The 24,102-nt window shown below is 39.5% G+C and overlaps 1 protein-coding gene across 36 annotated transcripts in view; it reads left to right on the top strand.

Moving 5' to 3' along the window:
* The window catches only part of Crem (cAMP responsive element modulator), a 69,150-nt gene that overhangs the window by 13,303 nt on the left and 31,745 nt on the right, over nt 1-24,102 (top strand). For 10 of the 36 annotated variants that reach the window (NM_001110860.2, NM_001271101.1, XM_006254051.5 and 7 more), the window contains 2 exons: nt 640-757; nt 17,865-18,011. The exons of 4 other annotated variants lie outside the window; for them this stretch is intronic. In NM_001110860.2, the coding sequence (NP_001104330.1) occupies nt 640-757; nt 17,865-18,011 (265 nt within the window). Of the gene's footprint in view, nt 1-639; nt 758-6,649; nt 7,363-17,582; nt 17,720-17,864; nt 18,012-24,102 lie in introns of those variants that run through there. 22 more of the 36 variants (XM_039095381.2, XM_063276085.1, XM_063276086.1 and 19 more) reach the window with 12 other exon arrangements.

Here is a 24,102-nt window from a genome sequence, read left to right on the forward strand (position 1 = left end):
TTCTGCCTGTGTTCTCAAGGCATTTCATATGTAGCATGCTCCACATAGTTTAACAAGTTGCTTGACCTTGGCTTTGTGGTAGGACTGTGATCTCAGCACTTGGGAGGCTGGGACTCCCAAGTTCAAAGTCAGTCTGCCCTACACAGTGAGATCCCATCTCACGAAAAGCATCTTCCACTTACTTTACTCCCATCCACACATACATCAGATACTGTGAGGGAAGGTGATAAGAGATGATATATGATGTGTGTGTGTGTGTGTGTGTGTGTGTGTGTGTGTGTGTGTGTGTGTGTGTGCGCATGTGTATACGTCAGAGGATCACTTGATTCTGTTGGGTTGCTTAGTCTGTACCCTCCGGAGGATTGAACTCAAATCACCAGGCTTTGCAGTAGGCACTAAGGAGCTAATTCTTATAAAATACATTACAGTACTTCCTTAGCACCCTTTTTATTTATTGAGCAGAGAATTAATGTCAGAGTATTAAGGCTCTTCTACAGAACCTATTTCTTACCAAAAAAAAAAAAAAAAAAAGTATAGGTGGCTGCCACAAGTGAATATCAAAAAGGAGGTAGAAGCAGTAGTCAGTAGTCCTAGATCATTCAGTTATTGCCTTAATGGGTTTTTCTTTTTGTCTTTTAGGCAAATGACCATGGAAACAGTTGAATCACAGCAGGATCGAAGTGTAACACATTCTGTGGCAGAGCATAGCTCTGCTCATATGCAGACTGGCCAAATTTCTGTCCCTACTCTAGCTCAGGTAGGCCATTAGCAGGTACAATTAAAGTTAAAATAGATGGAAGTGAGAATTGTGTGAAGTTTTTTCTCAGTTATCTTAAATACAGCTCGTATTTATTGATTAGACTTTGATGAGAAGATATTTTCACATTGTTTAGGAATCTTTTTTTTTTTCGGAGCTGGGGACGGAACCCAAGGCCTTGCGCTTGCTAGGCAAGTGCTCTACCACTGAGCTAAATCCCCAACCTTGATATTTTCACATTGTATCATATACTTGATAATACTGTTGACCCCTGACACAAACTCCTTTGTACATGTAAACTCCAAGTTATTGCTTGACTGGTTTGCTAATTCCAAATATATACAGTTCTAATATCATAGTTACTAAAGTTAGTGGAAAATTTCTGTTTGCCTATTACATTTTTATTTTGGTCTTTACTTTCCTATCAGTTAGGTTTTGAATTTTTATTAGCTATTTGAGAATTTTGTGCACCATATTTTGATCATTTTTACCGGTCTTCCAACCCCTCCAGTTCTAACCCCCTTTTTCCCTATCAATGTTGGGTCATCTTTTTATAATTTCTTTTTTCTTTTTTGAAACTGGATCTCACTGTGCAGACCAGCCTGGCCTTGAATCCAGAGATCTACTTGCCTCTGCCTCCTGAGTTCTGAGATTAAAGTGGGCATCATCACACCCAGCCATTTTTAGTCTCTTAGCCTCTGTACCTTGGCCCATTGTGGGTATCTGTTAATTTCTACCTATTACAAATAAAAGTTGCATTGATTTATGGGTATAATGATAAGTCATTAGGAGATAGTTTAATAATATGTCTATCTAACAGCAGAATGGTAATAAGTTCTTCCCTAGGTACTATGACTTGTCTAGCCACAAGCTTTTGGCATAACAAAAGTGCTAGATATGCCTTCATCTTATCCAGCAGGCCTTAAATTTAACCAGAATGCGGTTGGTTGCTTCTATGATCTTCATGCCATATTGTACCAGTGAACATGTTTTGTCAGGTCAATCACTATTGTAACTCGCTTCTGTTCACAGCTGGGTAAGCGTGATGATTATTTTTCTCCTCTCGTAGCATGACTAGCACTGTGCAGTCCATGAAGCTGGTCAGTAGGCATAGAACTTTCAGGTCACTACTGGATCGGTATCTCCATGTTCTATGATTCACTGTGTGGCATTTTTAGCAATAGTCTTCTGTCAAGTTTTGGAGGGTACAAGAACATTGGCAGTAGTTACCTATAGGTTCTATTGGGTCTCACTTGTCAACAACTCCAAGAGAGCTAATTTATTCCTAGTACTGGGTTTATCTTAGTTCTATTGCTATAAAGAGACACCCTGACTAAGGAAACTTAGAAAGCATTTAATTGGGAGTTTGCTTACAGTTGTAGAGGGTTAGTCCATGGTCTTTGTGGCAGAAAGCATGGGGCAGGCTGGCAAGCATGGTGCTGAAACTGCACCTGAGTGCTTTATATCCTGATCTTTAGGCATCAGACAGAGATTGAGATTGGCATGGTGTGGGTTTTTGAAGCCTTGGAGTTTACCACCAGTGACACATCTCCAACAAGGCCATACCTCCCAATCCTTCCTGTTTGCTGCTCTAGTTTGCAACATGAACTGGGCATGGACATGGTGTAAAACTGAGGTTGACTAAAGTTCCCGTCAATAGCCAACTTTATTCAGACCATCAGATGATTTATGTTCTGAGGGTCAGGAAGAGTCACCTGAGTAAAGCATGCTATTACAAGTTTAATCTTCACATGGCAAAAACAAGTTTTTTCATAGAGGCATATAAACAAATAATAGCCTGAAGTGAACTCACTCCTGTCTGCTCTACCTGGGAGGAAAGCACATTCCAAGAACAACCCATGTTATGGAGAAATAGAGATTACATGAGTCTTACTTACTTGAAGTTTTCTCACAAGGTCTTAGACATCTCACACAGCTTCATTTCATGGACTGTGTTCTGATATCTCCCCCTTTTAATAGCAGGAGATCCAGAATGGTTTTGATTTGAGGTATCATGGATAAATATATTTGCTATTTGATGTATGAGTATCCTATAAGCAAATAATCTATAATATTAGAACAGTGAACGCATTGTGTGTAATACTATGCCACCAAAAACTGAGACACAGTACTATTAGTTACATTGTTATATTGATCAGAAAAATCTAGATAATAGCTTGAAAAGAGGCCCATGTGATTAATAGTTCTGGTATCTGGTAAAACATAAGCCTGTATATGCCTTGTAATAGGAATACAAATGTTATGTTGTCCTATGCAAATAAGTGATTTAAATCTCAAGGAAAAATTAAACACAGCCCCCTCTCATAGACTCATAACTTCATAGACTCAATAGACTCATAACTGAGTCTATTACGGCCCCAGGTCCCAGAGTCATTAGTAAAGGAACTTCTCCTTTGGCTGCATAGGGCCGTGATTTGGCCCCAGGCGGGCAGGCTTCCCTTTTGAATATGACTGATACCTTCTTTTGTCCTTCAGCTGGAGGTTTGTTATCTTTCTGGTGATTGCTGCTGTTTCCTTGCCCTCTGCTGTTTTCTTTGATGGCCTGGGGCTGGAGGATGGGAAGAGGAAGTCATAGTGTTTCAGTGGGTCCATCTGCAATGACAGATGCGTGCCCCTTCCCAGTTTTCTTCTAGAGAAGAAATACTGCAAGTTAATGCATCAGTTTGCTTATTCCCTTCTGAAGTAAAACCAGAGGGGTTAGGGTGTGCGGGAGTATGAGTCTATTGCTAGAAACAACTCTACAGTAATAAATAGAATCTGAAATGATATTTAACTATCCATAAAAAATGAGTCAAAACAGCCAGTTCCACCTGTTGGCCTGAGGAAAAGGAAGTATTAATAGATGAATGAATATCTGAGCCATGAATCCGTCTTATACCAGTAGTTGAGCTGTCAATAAAATTAGTATCTGCATCTGCTTGTGGAATGGGAGAAAGGTGAACAAGTTTTACAATTATGAATCCAGGGTTTGCAAGCTGGATAATGATTTCCTATCTTTCCATAATAATTTGCAAATGAAATTTGAAAATACATAGGGTTGTTAGTATTCTTAAAAAAAAAAAGATTGTTAGTTAAGGGTAATATAATGCAGCAAGGTCCAAACCCATTTAATTGTTGACATTTGGTTCTCCCCTGATTTATCTACTGAGCAGAGAGTAAGGCAAGCAGTTAGCATTTTATGATCCTTATGGTATAAATAGATCCGTTCCAAAGGTTTATCCTCCTGTGGTATAATACCTGTAGGAGACAGCTTCGTGTGGAAATAAGTAAGTTTAAAGGCAGCGAAGGATCCACATGATACACAAATGCTTTTTTTAGTTTGGATTCAAATAGCTGAAGTTCTTTTCTTGCCTCTCAAGATAATATGCAAGGACTGACCAATAATACCTCTTTTTCTGGAGTTTTATATATATTGATTAGTGCAAAGTTAGGTGAATATTTTGTTTTTGCTGAAATTGCACTGCAAATACCAAGTGTAGCTCCTGAGCCTGGAGAAGAATTGATAAACAAATTCCATTTTCTTGCTGTAACCTAACTTGCCTAGATTGGAAAGTTAGCTTTTTTATAGGCTAAATCCTTATTAGAAAGTAGAGAGAATTCAAGATTAGATTGATTATCAAATTCCCCACCCCTTCGGGTCATTTTCAAGCAATGGAGGATACATATCTAAAGGAGGCTCCAGTGAGGGAGCTGAGGGAAATAGGTAGTTGCTGGTGGATCTAGTTTTACTTTGGAGCCTGAACAGGGAAGGTAAAGTTACTGAAGGAACTCAGGTAGCTTTCCCTGAGTACAGCATGCAATCATACAGACTAGCTGCACACGACAAGCACATATTCATAGACACATAAACAAGTGATAGCCAGGGGAAATCTCTTTTGCCAATTTTAAGATTTTTGTATTCATTCAGATCCTCTTATCTTTAAGTGTTTTGATAACAGTCTGGATTAATGCCCAGTAACCTGAAATTGAACAGGGATCTTTTCCCCTTATAATTGTTGCCTCTTAAATATTGTTTCAAACTCTGTCCCATAAATTTTCTTCTAAAGTTCCTTCTTTGGAAACCAGGAATTGTATCATAAACAATGTACAAGCAATTTATAGTTGTGATTTTGATCCTTGTGCTCCTCCTTTCTTTAATGAATGATGCAAAAGCTTGACATAAGGCAAAGCCTTCCCTGGTTTCTGTTTCACTGTGCTCACTCACACCTTCTGTGAGGGTCCCCACTCTCTTATCCCCACACTCTCATAGCTGACTTCAGGTTCTTCATTCTTGGGACTGCTCTAGCTGACATGAATTTGGGAGAGCGGGGCCTAAAAATGAGGTGAACTGAAGTCTCCTGCAATAGCCAACTTTATTAGTGCATCAGCTAGTTTAATTCTAAGAAGAATCACTTGAGTAAAGTACACAATCACAGGACCAGCTCCACATGACAAACACGTTTTTGCGTAGAGGCATATAAACAGCTAATAGCCAGTTGCAATGAGTAATCTGAGGTGAACTCATTCCTGTCTGTTCCATGTGGATGGGGCACAAGAGCACATTCCAGGAACAACCCACGTTATGCAGAAGTAGAGATTGTAAGATTCTTGTTTTGTTTACTTGGAGGTTTCTCACAAGTTCTCAGAAATCTCACACTGGATTAAAGGCATACACCACCTTCAAGGTTTCATAAACAATATTTTTAACAGTAACCAACAGACACACAGAAAGGAAGGACATTTAAGATACTCTTTACCCCTGTGGATATGTATGAGTGTGTTGCCTGCTTGTATGTCTGTACCACATTAATACAGTGCCTATGGGGACCGGAAGAGGGTGTTAGATTTAGTGAACTGGAGTTACAGATGGCTGTTTGTCACAGGGAAAAAAACCTGGGTCTTCTGGAAGAGGATTGGATGCTATTGACTTCTAAGCCATTTAGAATAATGTCAAATTATAAAATGAATTAGAATATTAAAAATTGCAATTTGACTGCTTCCTAGATGTTCTTGCAAATAGTTGCTGTAACTTGGGTGAAGTGACACAGGCCTATAGTCTATTTGGGAAATAGGGTAGAAAGATTGCCATGGGTTCAAAACCCATCCACATTGCTAGTTCTAATCCAGGCTTGGCTAGAGTGATTCTGTAATTTACTCCCCACAAAAGAAAACAAAACAAAACTCTACTAGTTGTGGTGATACATGCTTTTAATCCCTGATACCCTGTTTACAATTACGTTAAAATGGACCTAGAGATGCACAGCTCACTGGTAGAGCGCTGACCTAGAGATGCACAGCTCACTGGTAGAGCTCTTACCTAGAGATGCACAGCTCACTGGTAGAGCTCTTACCTAGAGATGCACAGCTCACTGGTAGAGCGCTGACCTAGAGATGCACAGCTCACTGGTAGAGCTCTTACCTAGAGATGCACAGCTCACTGGTAGAGCTCTTACCTAGAGATGCACAGCTCACTGGTAGAGCTCTTACCTAGAGATGCACAGCTCACTGGTAGAGCGCTGACCTAGAGATGCACAGCTCACTGGTAGAGCTCTTACCTAGAGATGCACAGCTCACTGGTAGAGCGCTGACCTAGAGATGCACAGCTCACTGGTAGAGCTCTTACCTAGAGATGCACAGCTCACTGGTAGAGCGCTGACCTGGCACCTGGGAGAGGTGTTGCCTAAAACGTTCAATCCTTGGTACCACCAGAAACTTAAAAAAGAGAAAGACCAAATGATTCTATATTAATTATGCTAATGAGTATAATCAAACGAGTTCTTAAAAATTTGAAATAAGATATTTTGCATCTTCGTGTTCAATTTGTTTTTTTTCTTTCTTTTCTTTTCTTTTCTTTTTTTTTTTTTTGAGACAGGGTTTCTCTTTGTAGTCCTGGCTGTCTTGGAATTTGCTCTGTAGACTAGGCTGGCCTCAAACTCAAAGAAATCCACCTGCCTCTGTCTCCGCCTCCCAAATGCTGCTGGGATTAAAGGAATATGTTACCACTGACTGGCCTCAAGTGTTCAATTTATGTTCTGTTTTTCTGTTTTCAGTTTTTAAATATTCGAGATATTATTTAACACTAATTTTCTACAAGAAACATAAAAATGGAGGTAGTTTTCAACAACTTTCTTGGTTCATGGAAAGGAATTTTGATTCTAGTGCTTGATGTTAGTCTAGATAACACAGATTTGATCTGTCAGACAGCAGAGTGGAGAGTCAGTGGTCTGCTATATTGTGAATTCACATTTCTCTAATCCTTTGTTAGCTGTCCTGATTGCAGGCCCATGTCTGTGACGTTCTTAGCTATATTATGACATCACAGACCCCACCATGACGGAACCTAGCTACGCGCTGGAGCTGGTCTGTTAGGTGCTGACCGCATGCTGTGCTACAACACTGAGGTTTCCCAAGTAGAAGTGTCACTATTAGAACTTCTTTAAAAGTTCCAAATCCAAGTGAGGCTATCAATCGCATCACCTTACCCTGCTTCTTCAGATTAACAACTGTCTTTAGTGGGTTTTCAGTGGATGTGGTGGCATCAGCATAACCTATGCTTCAGGCATCCTGTAGAAGAAGATTATTCTTCAGGGGATCTGGATAAAAAGGTAAATTTTTATCTGCTGGGAGATCTGTATATATTTATGGCCTCAGAAAAAGAGTCTCAAGTTATAAAGTGAAATATACACCACTTTTATATTTTTAACTTGTTGTTGAGAAGGATGTTTGATTTTTGGAATGGGATTTGTACACTCTTAGCTCTCCCCATGATGTTTGCCTTCTCCTCCTTTAGGCTTTCTATGCCAATGCCTCCTCCTCTTTGACACCAGATCATCTCTTTCCATGTTTCTCTGCTGTATCACTTTCTAATTCCTTGCCTTGATTTTCGTTTGAAGAATTGAGCACTACCCAAAATACTATTTTCTTTCTGACTTGGGAATGCAGACTTGCATGTCTTTTGCTTAGTCCTCACTGGCTGAGCACTGGCCCATGAAACCCTGAGCAAGTGCCCAGAACGTACTGTTAGGTAACAGGAGAGTCAATTAGTTAAAAATGTGGTGTATTCTTGTGAGTTTTTTGATGTAGGGGCCTGGGAGAGAAGATGGGTCAGGGATAAAAGCACTGACAACTGAGTTCAATGTCCTCACCCACATGGTAGGAGGAGAGAAACAGCTTCTGTAAGTTGTTCTCTGATCTCCATGTGTGGACTTGTTCATACGTACATGTGTGTTTAAAAACCAGCCTGAGAGGATGGTTCAACAGTTAAAAGTACTTGTTTCTCTTCACTACTTTTTCTCATTGCAGTTAGGAAGATTTCTCAGGTCACAGCATACTTGCAAATCTACTAATTTCTACTTAGACATTACAAAATTAAATTTTATCTACATAGCACTTGTTCTTACAGAGGTTGTTTCCAGCATCCACATGATGGCAGAAAAACACCTGTAACTCCAGTTCCTCTTGACCTGTAGGTGACCAGCACGCATGTGATGCACATACCCAAGTGTGCAAAACATTCATGTATAAAATAGCGTAGTCTAAAGTATTTGTTTTAGGTCATACACAATAGCACATGTCTATAATCTTAGTACTCAGCAACTGAGATAGAAGAATTGCAAATCTGAGGCCTTCCTCAACTACATAAGGTCGGGTCTCACAAACACAAAAGGAACAAACAAAAAATAAGTTGTTTTAGAATAAATTTTGATGTATATAAGAGCTATTTCTCTGTTTCTGTCAGTTTTAGTTCAAGTGCATGTTATTGTCTTCCTATGAGTAATTTTTTTTTGTCTTTTGATTTAACGTTTTAAAAATTTGATTTATTTTTTGAGACATGGTCATCTTATGCAGCCTAGGCTAATGTTAAGCCTGCAGTATCCTGAATCTGCCTCCTTAATGCCGAGATTATGGAGTGTGCTGCCAGGCCTAGTTTACTAATTCCCCAGTGTTCCCAAAACGTCTTTAGAACCTTTGCATGCTATAATTACATATGTTTTTGGATTTCTCTCACAATAATATTCAAATATGTAACCAATTATGATTCAAGAGTGTGTTGTTTAGTCGTCGCAGGTTTGCATACTTTCTGTAGTTTCCCTTGCTGTTGATAACCAGCTTTGTCCCATTGTAGTCAGGTAGAATGCACGATGTTACCAAACTTTACCTATTATAAATTTTGGCTTCCAGTACCCACATAGTGGCTCACAACTGTGTATCCTCCTCTGACCTCCATCCTCCATAAGTAATGGCATACACATGGTGCATTGCACTTATTGTTGACACTTGCTCTATGTCAACAAATATGTGATCAGTTTTTTAGAAAGTTCCATGGGTTTCTGAGAAGAATGAAAATACTTTAGAGTTGGGATGGGACGTTGTGTAGATATTTGTTGTGTCTGTTTGACTTAAGAAATCATTTAACAAAAAAAAATCATTTAACTCCTTTTTTTTTTTTTTCTTAGTTTTTCTCAGGATGATCTGTTAACTGATGAGTGAGGTATTGAAGTCACTTACTGTGTCCTATCAGTGTAATGAATTAATCTGTGGTTTTAGATCTAGCAACATTTCTTTTCTGAAATTGAGTGCGTCTGTGTTTGGTATGCTTATGTTTAGAACTGGGAGTGTTCTCTTAGTGACTATGAAATGACCTCATTCCTTCTGGCTAGTTTTAGTTTGAAGTTTCTTTAGTTAGACATTAAAATTGCTATGCTTATTTATTTATTAGTTACATTTTCTTGGAATACAGTTTTTCATTCTCTTAAAGTGGTGCCTATCATTGATGATAAGGAAGCAGCAAAAAGATGGGTCCTGTTTTCTTTTCTTTTTAAAAGATTTATTTATTCTATGTATATGAGCACACTGTATCTGTCTTCAGACACACCAGAAGAGGGCACCAGATTTCATTACAGATGGTTGTGAGCCACCATGTGGTCGCTGGGAATTGAACTCAGGACCTCTGGATGAGCAGTCAGTGCTCCTAACCACTGAGCCATCTCTCCAGCTCGGGTCCTGTTCTCTATGTATATTTATTGGGGGAGTTGAGACCATTAATATTAAGAGTTATCATAGAGAGATGTGTATTAATCACTTACATATTGTTGTTTTCTTAGACTTCTTTTGAGTAACTGTTGAAGTTATTTATTACCTATGACCTCCTGGGTGTGTTTATCCTTTCGTTCAGAATTTTTCTAATAATTTCTGTAGAGCTGGCTTAGTGGTCATAAATTCATTTAATCTGTTTTTAATCATGGAAAGATTTTATTTCTCCTTCAATTTTAATAGATAGTTTGGTTGGGTATACTGTTCGGATTGACAATTTTGGTCTTTCAGAACTTGGAATACATTGCAAAGCCAGACGTTTTTGTTGAATAATAAGGTATTCTGTTGGTGGGCCTACCTTTATAAGTGTCATGACCTTTCTGTCTTACAGACGTTGATCCCTTTATTTTGTGTTTTTAATGTCTTAACTATAATATTTTGTGGGGAGCTTCTATTTTGGCCCTGTCTATTTGGAGTTCTGTAGGCCTCTTGTACTTGGATGGCTATTTCTTTTTCTAGATTTGAGAAACTTTCTTCTCTGGTTTTTGTTTTGTTTTGGAGACCAAGTCTCACTATGTCATACTAACTGCCCTGGAACTCACAGTGTAGAGCAGGCTTGCTTCATGCTCACAGACATCCACCTCCTGGATGCTGGGATTCAAGCCTGTTTACTTTGATGCCCAGCCCCTCCATGATTTTATTGAAAATATATTCTATGCCTTTAGTGCATAGTGTCCTTTTATTCCCACAATCTACAGGCTGGATCTTTTCTTGGTTACCTATTTTCTCTTCATATTTATTTCAGAATTTCTCAATTGACCTTCCACTTCCTCTGCCTTGTCCTCCAAGCCCAGAGTCTCTATTTTCCATGGTCCTTTCCATTGGTATGGCTTTCCACTAAGGCAAATACTTGACTTATTGAATATTGCATTTCCAGCATTAATTTAGTTGGACTATTCTTCAGCAATTCTGTCTCTGTTCAATTCTGTTTTCACATCTTGGATTGCCTTCTTTACTTCATTCATGTCATTGTTGTTTGCTCTTGGCGTATATTTATGCCTTCTATGAGTTGTTTAAACATTATTATAATAATTCTTCTGAATTCCTTGGAAATTCTTCCAAGTCACTTTCATTAGACTTGATTATTAGGGAATTTAGTTGTGGGAGATCCATGTCTTCTTGGTTTCTGTTTTTGTTTGTGCACTAGGACTTGTGCATCTAGAGTAGTATGTTGGTTGTGACTTCCTTCCTTCCTTCCTTCCTTCCTTCCTTCCTTCCTTCCTTCCTTCCTTCCTTCCTTCCTGTCTCTGTCTGTCTCTGTGTTTTTCTTTCATTGTGGTCCTTAGTTGAGGTATTTACAGTGTTCAGGAAAGGACTTAGTAGTAGGTCTGAGAGGCCTGCTTTCTTCTGTCCGGCAGGAGCAGTAAGACCATGAGCAGCATAGGTGGCTAAGCGGGGAGCTGGCTTGCCTACTTGCTGCAAGAGGTGTGCAGACAGCGACCAGCGCCTGGAGTATGGTTCCTGGGCACTGTAGATGGACCTAATCTTGGGAAGTGGGATGCAGGTGACCATGGGGGCCAGGCTCCTAGTGAACGTTTTTCTTGGGCAGTGCTGCCATGTGAGATGGAGTTTAAGATCATTAACTCTATACAATTATAGGCTTAATGCTCATCACTTACCAGCTTCCCCAAAGCTTGTGAGCCTATAGGATGGCAGTTTTGCAGATCTAAGTGCGTTCTTGATTACAGGATTCATTTAAAGTCTAGCATCAAGGGTACATTATTTGTGCTTTAGCAGTTTAACCATAGTCTTTAGGAGACTTTTGCATTGCCCAGAGTTTGGACATGGCAGAAGTATCATTCCAGAATTTATTTAGCTCACCTCTAGGATTTTGGGGTCATAGCCTAGGTTGGTGGAAACTTACAACTTGTTTCTGCATTAGTGTTTGTTTGTTTGTTTGTTTTTCCTGAGTCAGGGTCTCACTATGTACTTCTGGCTGGCCTGGAATTAACTATGTAGACCAAGCTGGCCTCAAATTTACAGAGGTCTGCCTGCCTCCTGAGGGCTGACGTGAAAGGCATGCACCACCATACCTGGCCCAGGTATTCTTTAAAAGATATGTTTTTATGTTATTTATTTTGTGTGTATGTAGGTCTAAGCACATGTGGACTATGGTGTATGTGGAAGTCAAAGAACAACTGTGAGAACTGGTTATGTCCTCCCATGATGTTTCAGGACTAGGCACAGGTCATCAATCTTGACAGCAAGGGGCTTTACTCACTGAGTTATCTTGTTGGTCTGCACCAGGTATTCTTGACACTAAAACTTTTGATGGGCTGGGGATTTAGCTCAGTGGTAGAGCGCTTACCTAGGAAGCGCAAGGCCCTGGGTTCGGTCCCCAGCTCCGAAAAAAAGAACCAAAAAAAAAAAAAAAAAAAACTTTTGATAGAACTGTTGTTTAATATGGAGTTCTGAGAGTTATACCTGAAAGATAAAGCAACTTGAAATATATAGTTATTTGTATATGTATATACATACATATATAGCATATATACACATGGCACACACACACACACACACACACACACACACACACACACATATATATATATATATATATATATATATATATATATATATATATATATACCTACCTAGCAATACCTAGCGGCACCCCCCCCACCCCCCGCACGGGTATAGGTAGTTTTATGTCAACTTGACACAGACTGAAATCATCTGAGTGTAGGCAACCTCAATTAAGATTAATGCCTCCGGGGCTGGGGATTTAGCTCAGTGGTAGAGCGCTTACCTAGGAAGCGCAAGGCCCTGGGTTCGGTCCCCAGCTCCGAAAAAAAAAAAAAAAAAGATTAATGCCTCCATAAGATCAGCCTGTAGGTAAATCTGTGCAACATTTTCTTAACTGATGATTGATGTCCTAGGGCCTAGCCCATTATGAATGCTGCCACCCCTGTGGTCCTGGGTTCTAAAAGAAAGCAGGCTGAGCAAGCCCCGAGGAGCAAACTAGTAAACAGCGCCCCCCCCCCATTGTTTTGTATTAGCTGTTGCTTCTAGTCTCCTGTTCTCAGTCCCCCAGTGATGGATTCTTACCTGGTAGTGTAAGCTGAAACCAACTCTTTCCCCTGTGAGTTGCTTTGAACATGGTGTTCCATCACAGCAATAGTAACACTAACTAGGACACACACACACACACACACTCACACACACTCACACACACTCACACACACACATATACACACACACATACACACATACACACACTCACACACACATACACACACTCACACATACACACACATACACACACTCACACACACTCACATACACACACATACACATACATACACACTCACATACACACACTCACACACACTCACATACACACACATATACACACACTCACACACACGCACACACACTATGATTTATTCTTGCTTTAGTTCTTTAATGATCTCATCCTTTGACACTGCAGTGTTTATTCACAGGAAGTGGATACACAGAGTGCAGATCCTTCATAACAGCACAACTTTTGAAAGTATTTCTAGTATTCTTTTTTTTTTTTTTTTTGGTTCTTTTTTTTTTCGGAGCTGGGGACCGAACCCAGGGCCTTGCGCTTCCTAGGTAAGCGCTCTACCACTGAGCTAAATCCCCAGCCCCTTTATTTCTAGTATTCTTGAGTTTTAAGTTCATTATCTTTAAATGTTTTACTTTTTGTTAAAAAGGAAATCATTGAGATGCACTGGGTCTCTGGCAGGACTTGTCAGAGAACTGTGATTCTACAGAGAAAAGTCCTTCCATGTGAAAGCTGTCATAGTTTTAAGTTTTTCCCACTACCAGCTTGGTGGAGTGTTGTGCCTGTAGTCCCAGTTACTAAAAGAGACCAATTGGTAAAGCGTAGAGTTTGAGACCCCTATCTCAAAAGAAAGAAAAAAGAAAATAAAGGGGAAGGGAAGAAGGGAAAAGGGAAGGAAAGGGAAGGAAAAGCAAGTGTGGGGTGAGGATCCCAGCAGAGGGTGCAGCATCCTCTTATGGGAACATGCTGTCAGTCCTTCTCTTTGGGTCAAGGAAGGTTTGGGTGTTTTGCCTTTCTAAACAAGTTAAAAAGCATAATTTATATTTTGCTAGTCTCTGACCTACAAATGGTCAGTCAGTGTTACGGGTTTGTGTTGTGCCTATGAACTGTATTGGAGCTGAAATCTCAGCCTGTCTCAGCCCTCTCTTTGAGCTGAACAGCAGACTGGAGCAGTGTTAATATGGAGAACCACCACAAAGTGTTCTGTGTACTGCAAAACCTTGGGCAAGATCTGAAGATCCTTTCAAAAGATTTGCTAAGATAAACATACATAACAATAAAATTTATTTATATATAATACAATTTAGGTTACCTTTTATTCTAGTAACATTTGTATTGGTACGATCAAAACAATAATTGGGAGATAAACTTTTGGTCTTAACTTTAGCCTTATCAGTGGCATCAAGGAGCATGGTTAACCTTTATATTCTTCACTCCAGTTCCTTTAACGTGAAACTCAGCCGCCAAGTTCATGGGAAATATTTTGGATGAACCAGTAAGAGCTCCATAACAACATGACCCTTGTGTACATACTACCTTAGCTTAACACTCTGTCATGAAATGGGATGTGCTTTCAAGGAAAGGTGATCCCCATTCGTTTCACTCACTGAGCCAGTGCTTCCCTAGAAGTATTTCAAGATGTTGTATAAGATTGAGTGGGTTAAGACATATCACATCAGTGGATTTTAATGTCTTTGGTACAGATTTGGGAACAACCACTTACTTGTGAGTGTCAGAGCTGTATCAAAGAGTATTGTTGCTTCTCTGTAAAAGCTATAGTAAAATCCCCTTGCTCTTTAAAAATCCACTGTCTGAGATCCAGATTCTCTTCACATATCACCTCATGAAACACACTGCAAATTCATTGTAGAAGTATATATTAGCATCTAGATCTGTTTATTGAAATAAGTATTAAAGCCAAGTGTATTAGAACAGATTTATAATCTCAGCACTTGGAAGGCTGAGACAGAGGTCATCATAAATTTGAGACCACCTTGGGATATATAGTGAGTTGCGAGCTAGCCTGTGATAAATGAGAAACCTTTGAGGGAGGCAGGTCTCTGTGAGTTCAAGGTCCACCCGGTATATGTAAGTTCCAGGCTAGCCAAGGATACACAAAGAAGCCCTGTCTTGAAAAAACAAAACAAAACAAAAGAAAGGAAGGAAGGATGGGAGGAAGGAAGGAAGGAAGGGAGGAAGGGAGAGAGAGAGGGAGAGGGAGAGAGAGAGAGAGAACCAAAACCAAACAACAACAAAAATCATAATCATTAAAAGAAATAGTTGCTGTGGCGATGGAGATGCATGCCTGAATTTCAGCAGAAGCAGGTGACTGCCTGAGGTCAGTCTGGTTTATGTAATAAGTTTCAGGCTAGCCAGGGATACATAATGAGACATTGTCTCAAAACAACAACAAAAACCGGCAACCAACTGAAAACATACACACACAAAAACCCCAAAGTAAAACACTGTCAGAATGTTTACTAAATAATTTTTTCAAAAATGTAACTTTTTTATAAAATTATAGCATTGTAATAATAGATTTACCATTGCTGAGCTATTAGGTGATCATTTTTCCATTTTAATTTCTAGTGTGGTATTAGTCAGTAGATAAAAATCTTCTGCAACTGTCTTATATGGGCTTGCAAGCACCAGATATGGAATGGACATCTTTGTCAGATTTTGTGTCCACAATCCCTATTTGTATCCTGAAACAAGTCATGGTCCATAATGTGTTGTTTATGTCATGGACAGAGTCAGGATTCCACTTCCTAGGATGTGGTTATTAAATAGTTACCATCACTATACTAGGTCGAAATCCAGTTGATTCAGATACTGAAACCTCTTTAGGGCTGGTGAGATGGCTCAGATGCTGAAAACACTTACTGCTGAATTGGATCACTGGAGTTTGATCCTGTGGAGCTACCTGGTAGAAGGAGAGACCAATTCCATTAAGTTGTCCTGTCAATCTTACAACACAGTGGTGTGAACATACAAAGTGGCATGACACATACCCAAACATACTCTACATGTAATAAAAAATTGAAAACAACAAAACCTCTGAGGTAGTTAGCAAGTTTAAGTATAAAGATATCCTGAGATTTCTCTCAATTTGAGAGAGTTTGAGGTTACTTGAGAGGAGGAGGGAACCTTCTGCCAGTTAATACAGTGCTGGATATCCTTCCATCATTTGTACAGTGTTGGTTTCTGGGCTGTGATTGTGAAAAAAAAAATCCTTTTTCTTTGTACCTTTAACTGTTCAACACACACACGCACATGCACACACACAGGCACACGATGTACTATTACACACACACACACACACACACACACACACACACACACACACACACACACACGATGCACCTTACTTCTACAATCCAAGGTAGATGCTGGTACTGTGAGAGGAAGGCTGAAATCGCCTGGTAGGTGTGTGTATCAGTTGCCTCTGGCCTCATTTGTCACTTCCTAATCTAGGCTTAGATGAAGGTGTGGCTTCAGCTCTGGTTCTCACAGAAAGCCTTCAGTTTTCGTTCGGGGCTGGTGTACTGATCTTTATTCTGTGCCTGTGATAGTCAGAGTAGGGCGGTCAGCTCCTTACTTGTTGATGTTTTTAGGCCTCAGTTCTACCAACTCTACTTCATGTCTCAGTCCATGAAGTGCAGTGCTACACATAGCTTTCTTTTTTATGTGTTAAAGTATTTGCTTTCTAGAAAATGCCATTGTAAGTAAATCTTGACTATTTGTTGTGAATCTATTTTTCCCCCTCCCAGAGAAGGGTATTTCTGTGTTTTTTATCCTGCCCACAAATTCATGAATGATCCTTCTGCCTCAGCCTCCTGAGTGCCCAGATTTCAAACATATGCCACTATGCTCACCTTGCAAAACCATATTCAAATATTTTTAAAGTAATAAACACTAGTAAAGTAGCCTGGGACTCATTGGTGTTTCTTAAAGACAGTAGCTTCCATGAGGTTCTTTTATTGTTCAAGATAGAAACTCCTACTGTATTTCAAGGTCTTTGAGTGGTTTGAATAAATCAGAATGCATAGTGCACTGAGTTAAATTAAGAAAAGTTTCTAAAATTATAGTGGCCAGATGTATAGACTGATTACTAGAGACTGTAGTAGGCTTTGAGTCCAATCCAAAGGGTGTTTGTGGATATACTTAGTAGTGTGATATAGGGAGATGCCAATGTCACTCATTTCTTAGTTCAAGACTGATGGGGCTCTGCACCTCTCCACTGATACTCCATGTTGGAAAGAGGCTGCCACACCAGCCCTGAGGCAGGAGGGTGTTTTGGAACAGACAAGAAAGGCTTGATTGAAAGGTCCTGCAATTTCTTTGTTCTATGGTGTACTCTGTGTGTGTGTGTGTGTGTGTGTGTGTGTGTGTGTGTGTGTGTGTGTGTGTGTGTGTGTGAGAGAGAGAGAGAGAGAGAGAGAGAGAGAGAGAGAGAGAGAGAGAAACAGGTATGCACATGTTGTAGAATATAAAAATGACTTTTCGTTAAACATCGAGACAGTTTATTGGCTTACATCTAAAATAGTGAAAGAATTGCCGTATGCAAAACATTTCATTTATCAAAAAAGTAATCTACCACGTTTGAATTTTCTTCAGTTCCTCTTACTCAGTTAAAGAGGAGGAGTTTGTGCTTTGGCCTGAAAAGGGTGACCCTGTTAGTAGCCCAGAGGTTGCAAGGTAGTTTAACTGCTTTAGAACTTCGTGCTCGGAACATTCTTAGCTGCCAAAGCATGGGCAGCAAAAGTGAGGCACATGGGTTCTTTAGTATCTGTCACATCAGAGAATGACAGTTCCAGGACAGTGACTACCTCCTAATGGTAAGTACCCCACTTGTTCTTCATTTCTGAGATTCAGAAAAAAGAAAAGAGAAGTAGGCTGGTTGTGATAGCAAGTGGTACTCTTAAAAATAAACAAAAACAAAACAAGTCCAGCTTTAATCCTCAATGATGGTCATTTTTTCAGGTTTCTGTAGCTGGATCAGGCACTGGAAGAGGCTCCCCAGCTGTGACTCTAGTACAGTTACCTTCAGGCCAAACTGTACAGGTCCAGGGAGTAATTCAGACACCACATCCATCGGTTATTCAGTCACCACAAATACAAACTGTTCAGGTTAGCTTCCTTCCTTGACCATTTGTCTTTGACTTTCTTGAGCTTTAAATTTTTTCTGTTGTTTAATTCATTTATCATCATTTTTTTTCTTTTACTCTTTTAGAGATAAGGTTTCACTATGTAGCCAAGGCTGGCTTTGAACACCTTATCCTCCTCCTCAGCCTCTCAAATCATGGGACTACAGGCGTGTGCCGCTCCATTTACCTGTTTTGTGTAACTTTATATTAAAGGTGTCTTTTTGGATATTTGGAGAATTTCCTTTTATGTATGGTACATTGTGTTGTGCTGTGTATATAGACTGACTTACGGGTTGGAGTTTTGTTATCGCTCTTAATTTTATACAATGAGTAATTGTTAAATACACGTTTGTGTGCTTTAGCTTCTTTTTCTCAGACTTACATTTATCTAGCAAAGCTCTCTAGTGGTGCTTTGAGGACTCGGCAGACGTTGTGATAAACATAGCACTATGAAGAGCGCAGTCCTGGCTGGCTTTGGATTCCCTGTAACACGAGTTGGCATCAAGCCTCCTGCCTTGGTGTCCTGAGTACATTATTGCTCGGGGTCAGACATTTAATTCAGATTAGTGAGTGCAGCCCTTAGGAATTCAGGACATTTGATGCTGGGCTTTAACTACAGATCTTTGTGCATGCTAAGCACATTCTCTAATACCTCCTGCACCCCAGTCTGAAAGTACAGATCCTTGTCACTTGGGCACTTTGTTTCCACGTCATACATTCCTGAGGTTGAACCTGGGCTTTTGTAGATGTGGTTGTGGTACAGATACATATTTTATGACTTATTGTTATTATCAAAATGGTCACATCCTAGACTCTTGAAGATAGTTTTTTCATTAATAGATATTATTTATTATGCATGTACTTTATAGCATACTTTTCATATCTACTAAACTGATTTCTTTTGTAGGTCAATTTGTTATTATTCTTTAGTGTAGAACTTGTTTGAACCTAAGTGGTGACAAGCAAGGCTAAAATCTGTGAGGAAAATGGATGTGCATATATATAATCTTGCCTTCGCCTGCATGGTTGAGTGTAGTTTCTCATAGAATGCTGTGAGGGCTGCAGCACAGCACTGACATGATAAATTTCCATAAAAAATTTCTATATTCCTTGAGCTTGCTTCTCTTTCCAGCTTAAGTATCTTGTCTTTGTTGCCAGGGGATAGAAATAATTCCTATCATTGTTTTTACTTTTTGGTGATGACCCTTGATCCAAGAATTTGTAACTTCTTTTTTTTTTTTTTTTTTTAAGACTTATTTATTGGGGGTTGGGGATTTAGCTCAGTGGTAGAGCGCCCTGGGTTCGGTCCCCAGCTCCAAAAAAAAAAAAAAAAAAAAAAAAGAAAAAGGAAAAAAAAGATTTACTTATATATATATATACAGTGTGTATATGTGTGTGTGTGTGTGTGTGTGTGTGTGTGTACACACACACACACACACACACACACACACTGTAGCTGTCTTCAGACACACCAGAAGAGGGCATCAGATCTCATTACAGATGGTTGTGAGCCACCATGTGGTTGCTGGGATTTGAACTCAGGACTTCTGGAAGAGCAGTCAGTGCTCTTAACTGCTGAGCCATCTCTCCAGCCCGAATTTGTAACTTCTAATTTTAATTATAAAGTTAGAAAGTTTCTCCTTGTTCTTCTTTGCATTATGAATTTTATTAGTCATAAAAACTTTACCTGGCTAGTATTGGAATGCAGCACTGTTTTATAATAAGAATATGCTGTTGTTTTGTTAAGTCAATGATTTGATTATCTTTGTAGAGATAAATGCTCTTGGATCTTATCTTAGAACTCCCGTGTTTTGTTTTTGTTTTTGTTTTTGTTTTTTTAATTTTTTTTTAAGATTTATTTATTATATATATAAGTACACTCTAGCTGTCTTCAGATACACCAGAAGAGGGCATCAGATCTCTTTACAGATGGTTGTGAGCCACCATGTGGTTGCTGGGAATTGAACTCATAACCTCTGGAAGAGCAGTCAGGTGCTCTTAACCACTGAGCCATCTCTCCAGCCCTGTTTTTTTTTTTTTTTTTTATTAACTTGAGTATTTCTTATTTACATTTCGAATGTTATTTCCTTTCCCGGTTTCTGGGCAAACATCCCCCTAATCCCTCCCCCTCCCCTTCTCTATGGGTGTTCCCCTCCCCACCCTCCCCCCAACAATCACGATCACTGGGGGTTCAGTCTTAGCAGGACCAAGGGCTTCCCCTTCCACTGGTGATCTTACTAGGATATTCATTGCTACCTATGAGGTCAGAGTCCAGGGTCAGTCCATGTATAGTCTTTAGGTAGTGGCTTAGTCCCTGGAAGCTCTAGTTGCTTGGCATTGTTGTTCATAAGGGGTCACGAGCCCCTTCAAGCTCTTCCAGTTCTTTCTCTGATTCCTTCAACGGGGGTCCTGTTCTCAGTTCAGTGGTTTACTGCTGGCATTTGCCTCTGTGTTTGCTGTATTCTGGCTGTGTCTCTCGGGAGAGATCTACATCCGGCTCCTGTCGGCCTGCACTTCTTTGCTTCATCCATCTTGTCTAATTGGGTGGCTGTATATGTATGGGCCACATGTGGGGCAGGCTCTGAATGGGTGTTCCTTCTGTGTCTTTTTTAATCTTTGCCTCTCTATTCCCTGCCAAGGGTATTCTTGTTCCCCTTTTAAAGAAGGAGTGAAGCACTCACATTTTGATCATCTGTCTTGAGTTTCATGTGTTCTAGGCATCTAGGGTAATTCAAGCATTTGGGCTAATAGCCACTTATCAATGAGTGCATACCATGTGTGTTTTTCTGTGATTGGGTTACCTCACTCAGGATGATATTTTCCAGTTCCAACCATTTGTCTATGAATTTCATAAAGGCATTGTTTTTGATAGCTGAATAATATTCCATTGTGTAGATGTACCACATTTTCTGTATCCATTCCTCTGTTGAAGGGCATCTGGGTTCTTTCCAGCTTCTGGCTATTAAAAATAAGGCTGCTATGAACATAGTGGAGCACGTGTCTTTTTTATATGTTGGGGCATCTTTTGGGTATATGCCCAAGAGAGGTATAGCTGGATCCTCAGGTAGTTCAATGTCCAATTTTCTGAGGAACCTCCAGACTGATTTCCAGAATGGTTGTACCAGTCTGCAATCCCACCAACAATGGAGGAGTGTTCCTCTTTCTCCACATCCTCGCCAGCATTTGTTGTCACCTGAGTTTTTGATCTTAGCCATTCTCACTGGTGTGAGGTGAAATCTCAGGGTTGTTTTGATTTGCATTTCCCTTATGACTAAAGATGTTGAACATTTCTTTAGGTGTTTCTCAGCCATTTGGCATTCCTCAGCTGTGAATTCTTTGTTTAGTTCTGAACCCCATTTTTAAATAGGGTTATTTGTCTCCCTGCGGTCTAACTTCTTGAGTTCTTTGTATATTTTGGATATAAGCCCTCTATCTGTTGTAGGATTGGTAAAGATCCTTTCCCAATCTGTTGGTTGCCATTTTGTCCTAACCACAGTGTCCTTTGCCTTACAGAAGCTTTGCAGTTTTATGAGATCCCATTTGTCGATTCTTGATCTTAGAGCATAAGCCATTGGTGTTTTGTTCAGGAAATTTTTTCCAGTGCCCATGTGTTCGAGATGCTGCCCTAGTTTTTCTTCTATTAGTTTGAGTGTATCTGGTTTGATGTGGAGGTCCTTGATCCACTTGGACTTAAGCTTTGTACAGGGTGATAAGCATGGATCGATTTGCATTCTTCTACATGTTGACCTCCAGTTGAACCAGCACCATTTGCTGAAAATGCTATCTTTTTTCCATTTCATGGTTTTGGCTCCTTTGTCAGAAATCAAGTGACCATAGGTGTGTGGGTTCATTTCTGGGTCTTCAATTCTGTTCCATTGGTCTATCTGTCTGTCTCTGTACCAATACCATGCAGTTTTTATCACTATTGCTCTGTAATATTGCTTGAGTTCAGGGATAGTGATTCCCCCTGAAGTCCTTTTATTGTTGAAAATAGTTTTAGCTATCCTGGGTTTTTTGTTATTCCAGATAAATTTGCAAATTGTTCTGTCTAACTCTTTGAAGAATTGGATTGGTATTTTGATGGGGATTGTATTGAATCTGTAGATCGCTTTTGGTAAGATAGCCATTTTTACTATATTAATCCTGCCAATCCATGAGCATGGGAGAACTCCCGTGTTTTAAATGTCAAATCTTCTGCATGAACTTCAATTTTTAAATGTTTTATTAGCATTATTAATTATATGCAGTAGTGGTTTCATTTATAATGACATTCCATACAATACTAGAATTTGCTCTGTAGACCAGACTGGCCTCAAACTCATAGTCATCCACTTGCTTCTGTCTTCCAAGTGCTGGGATTAAAGACATGAGCCACCACCACTGCTTATTTCATCTACCTTTTCTAAACTGGATGAAATAATGGTCTCCCCTGAACAGGAGGGAATTGCTGTGGTTTTTGGACAGCTGTGTGAAGTATATTGCCAATGTAAGATACATGGTGTATGACTGTGTAAGGTCCTAGTAGGTTCTATTCAGTGTGTGAGTGTTTGTGTAGAGTATCCATGACCAGAAATGTTATATTTGTAGATGAATATATTTTGCATATGTGTGTGTATATATGTACACACATGCCTATCTATATGCATTCAAGATTAGATAATTCCTTTTATTAAAATCAGAAATGAACTTTTAGTATGTATTTTAATTGGTAAACAATTTTTATCCATTTATTTTGAACAACATTTTGTTTTCAAGTGTGTATACCTTGTGGTATGACTAAATTGGCTAATTAAAATATGTATTTTATATCATCTTTTCATGCTGGAAACACTTTAAATATGCTAATTCTACACAAACTTTTAGAATTTTCAAGAGGAAAATATACCAATCTTCCTTTTTTCTCCTCTTCTTTCTTGGCAATTTTCTAGAGAAGATTTTTTGAAGCTCAAGCTGGCTTCAAGCTCATAGTATATTTAAGAATGTCCTTGAATTTTATGTGCTTCTGTTTCTGCCTTCAAATGTTGGGGTTAGAGGATTTCACCACTATACCGGGTTTTATGTGATATTGGGGATCAAATATACGGCGTTGTACATGATGAAAATACTCTCTCAACTGGGCCACCTCCCCACCACCGTGCTGTTCCTACCTGGACTCACCACGTAGCATGAAGGAGCTACATGTCGTTTTCATGCTTGATCTTCTTAGTTTTTTTCCCCCATGTCAAAGTCTCATGTAACATGAAGTTTTGTGAACCTACTTCCCCTAAACCTTAGAGCTAATGACTAAATATATTGACAGAAGACATGTTTAGAGATTTGTCATTTTAGTTTTCTCATTTTCTTTAGTTGTCATATCATTGCATTGTTCCTGGTTTTAAAAGTGAAATCATGCTGTAAATTCTGATACTTTTATTTTTACCACTCTTATCCATCCATCCATCCATCCATCCATCCATCCATCCATCCATCCATCCACTCACCCACCCACTCACCCATCCACTCACTCACTCACCAGTCTATCTTCTATGTGGATGTGTCTTTGGGTGCATTCCATAATGTCTACTTGTAGGTTAGAGGACAACTAGTGGGAATTTGTTCTCTGTGTGTTATGTGGGTCTTGGGACTGAACTCAGGTTGTCAGGCATAGTGGCAAGTGCTTTTATTCACTGAGCCATCTTACTGGTTTTTTAAATATAAATTTGTTTTGACTTCAGAATCTTTAAACTCTAATATAAGCCTTATAATATAAATTCTTCTCTTAACAACCCTGGTTTTACTGATTTGTTTATATAAGCATTCTTCTTCGGACCTATCTAATGCACTAACTTTTTTAAAAAATTTACATTTCAAATGTTATCCCCTTTCCCAGTTTCCCATCCATAAATCCCCTATCCCATCTCTCCTTTCCCTGCTTCTATGAGGGTGTTCTGCCACCCACCCCTTCCTGCTTCCCCACCTTCCCCTACCCTGGGGCATTGAGCCTTGGCAGGACCAAGGGCTTCTCCTTCCATTGATGCCCAACAAGGCTATCCTCTGCTACATATGCATGCAGCTGGAGCCATGAGTCTGTCCAT

This window comes from Rattus norvegicus, chromosome 17, assembly GCF_036323735.1.
Source record: "Rattus norvegicus strain BN/NHsdMcwi chromosome 17, GRCr8, whole genome shotgun sequence".
Taxonomy (NCBI): Eukaryota; Metazoa; Chordata; class Mammalia; order Rodentia; family Muridae; genus Rattus; species Rattus norvegicus.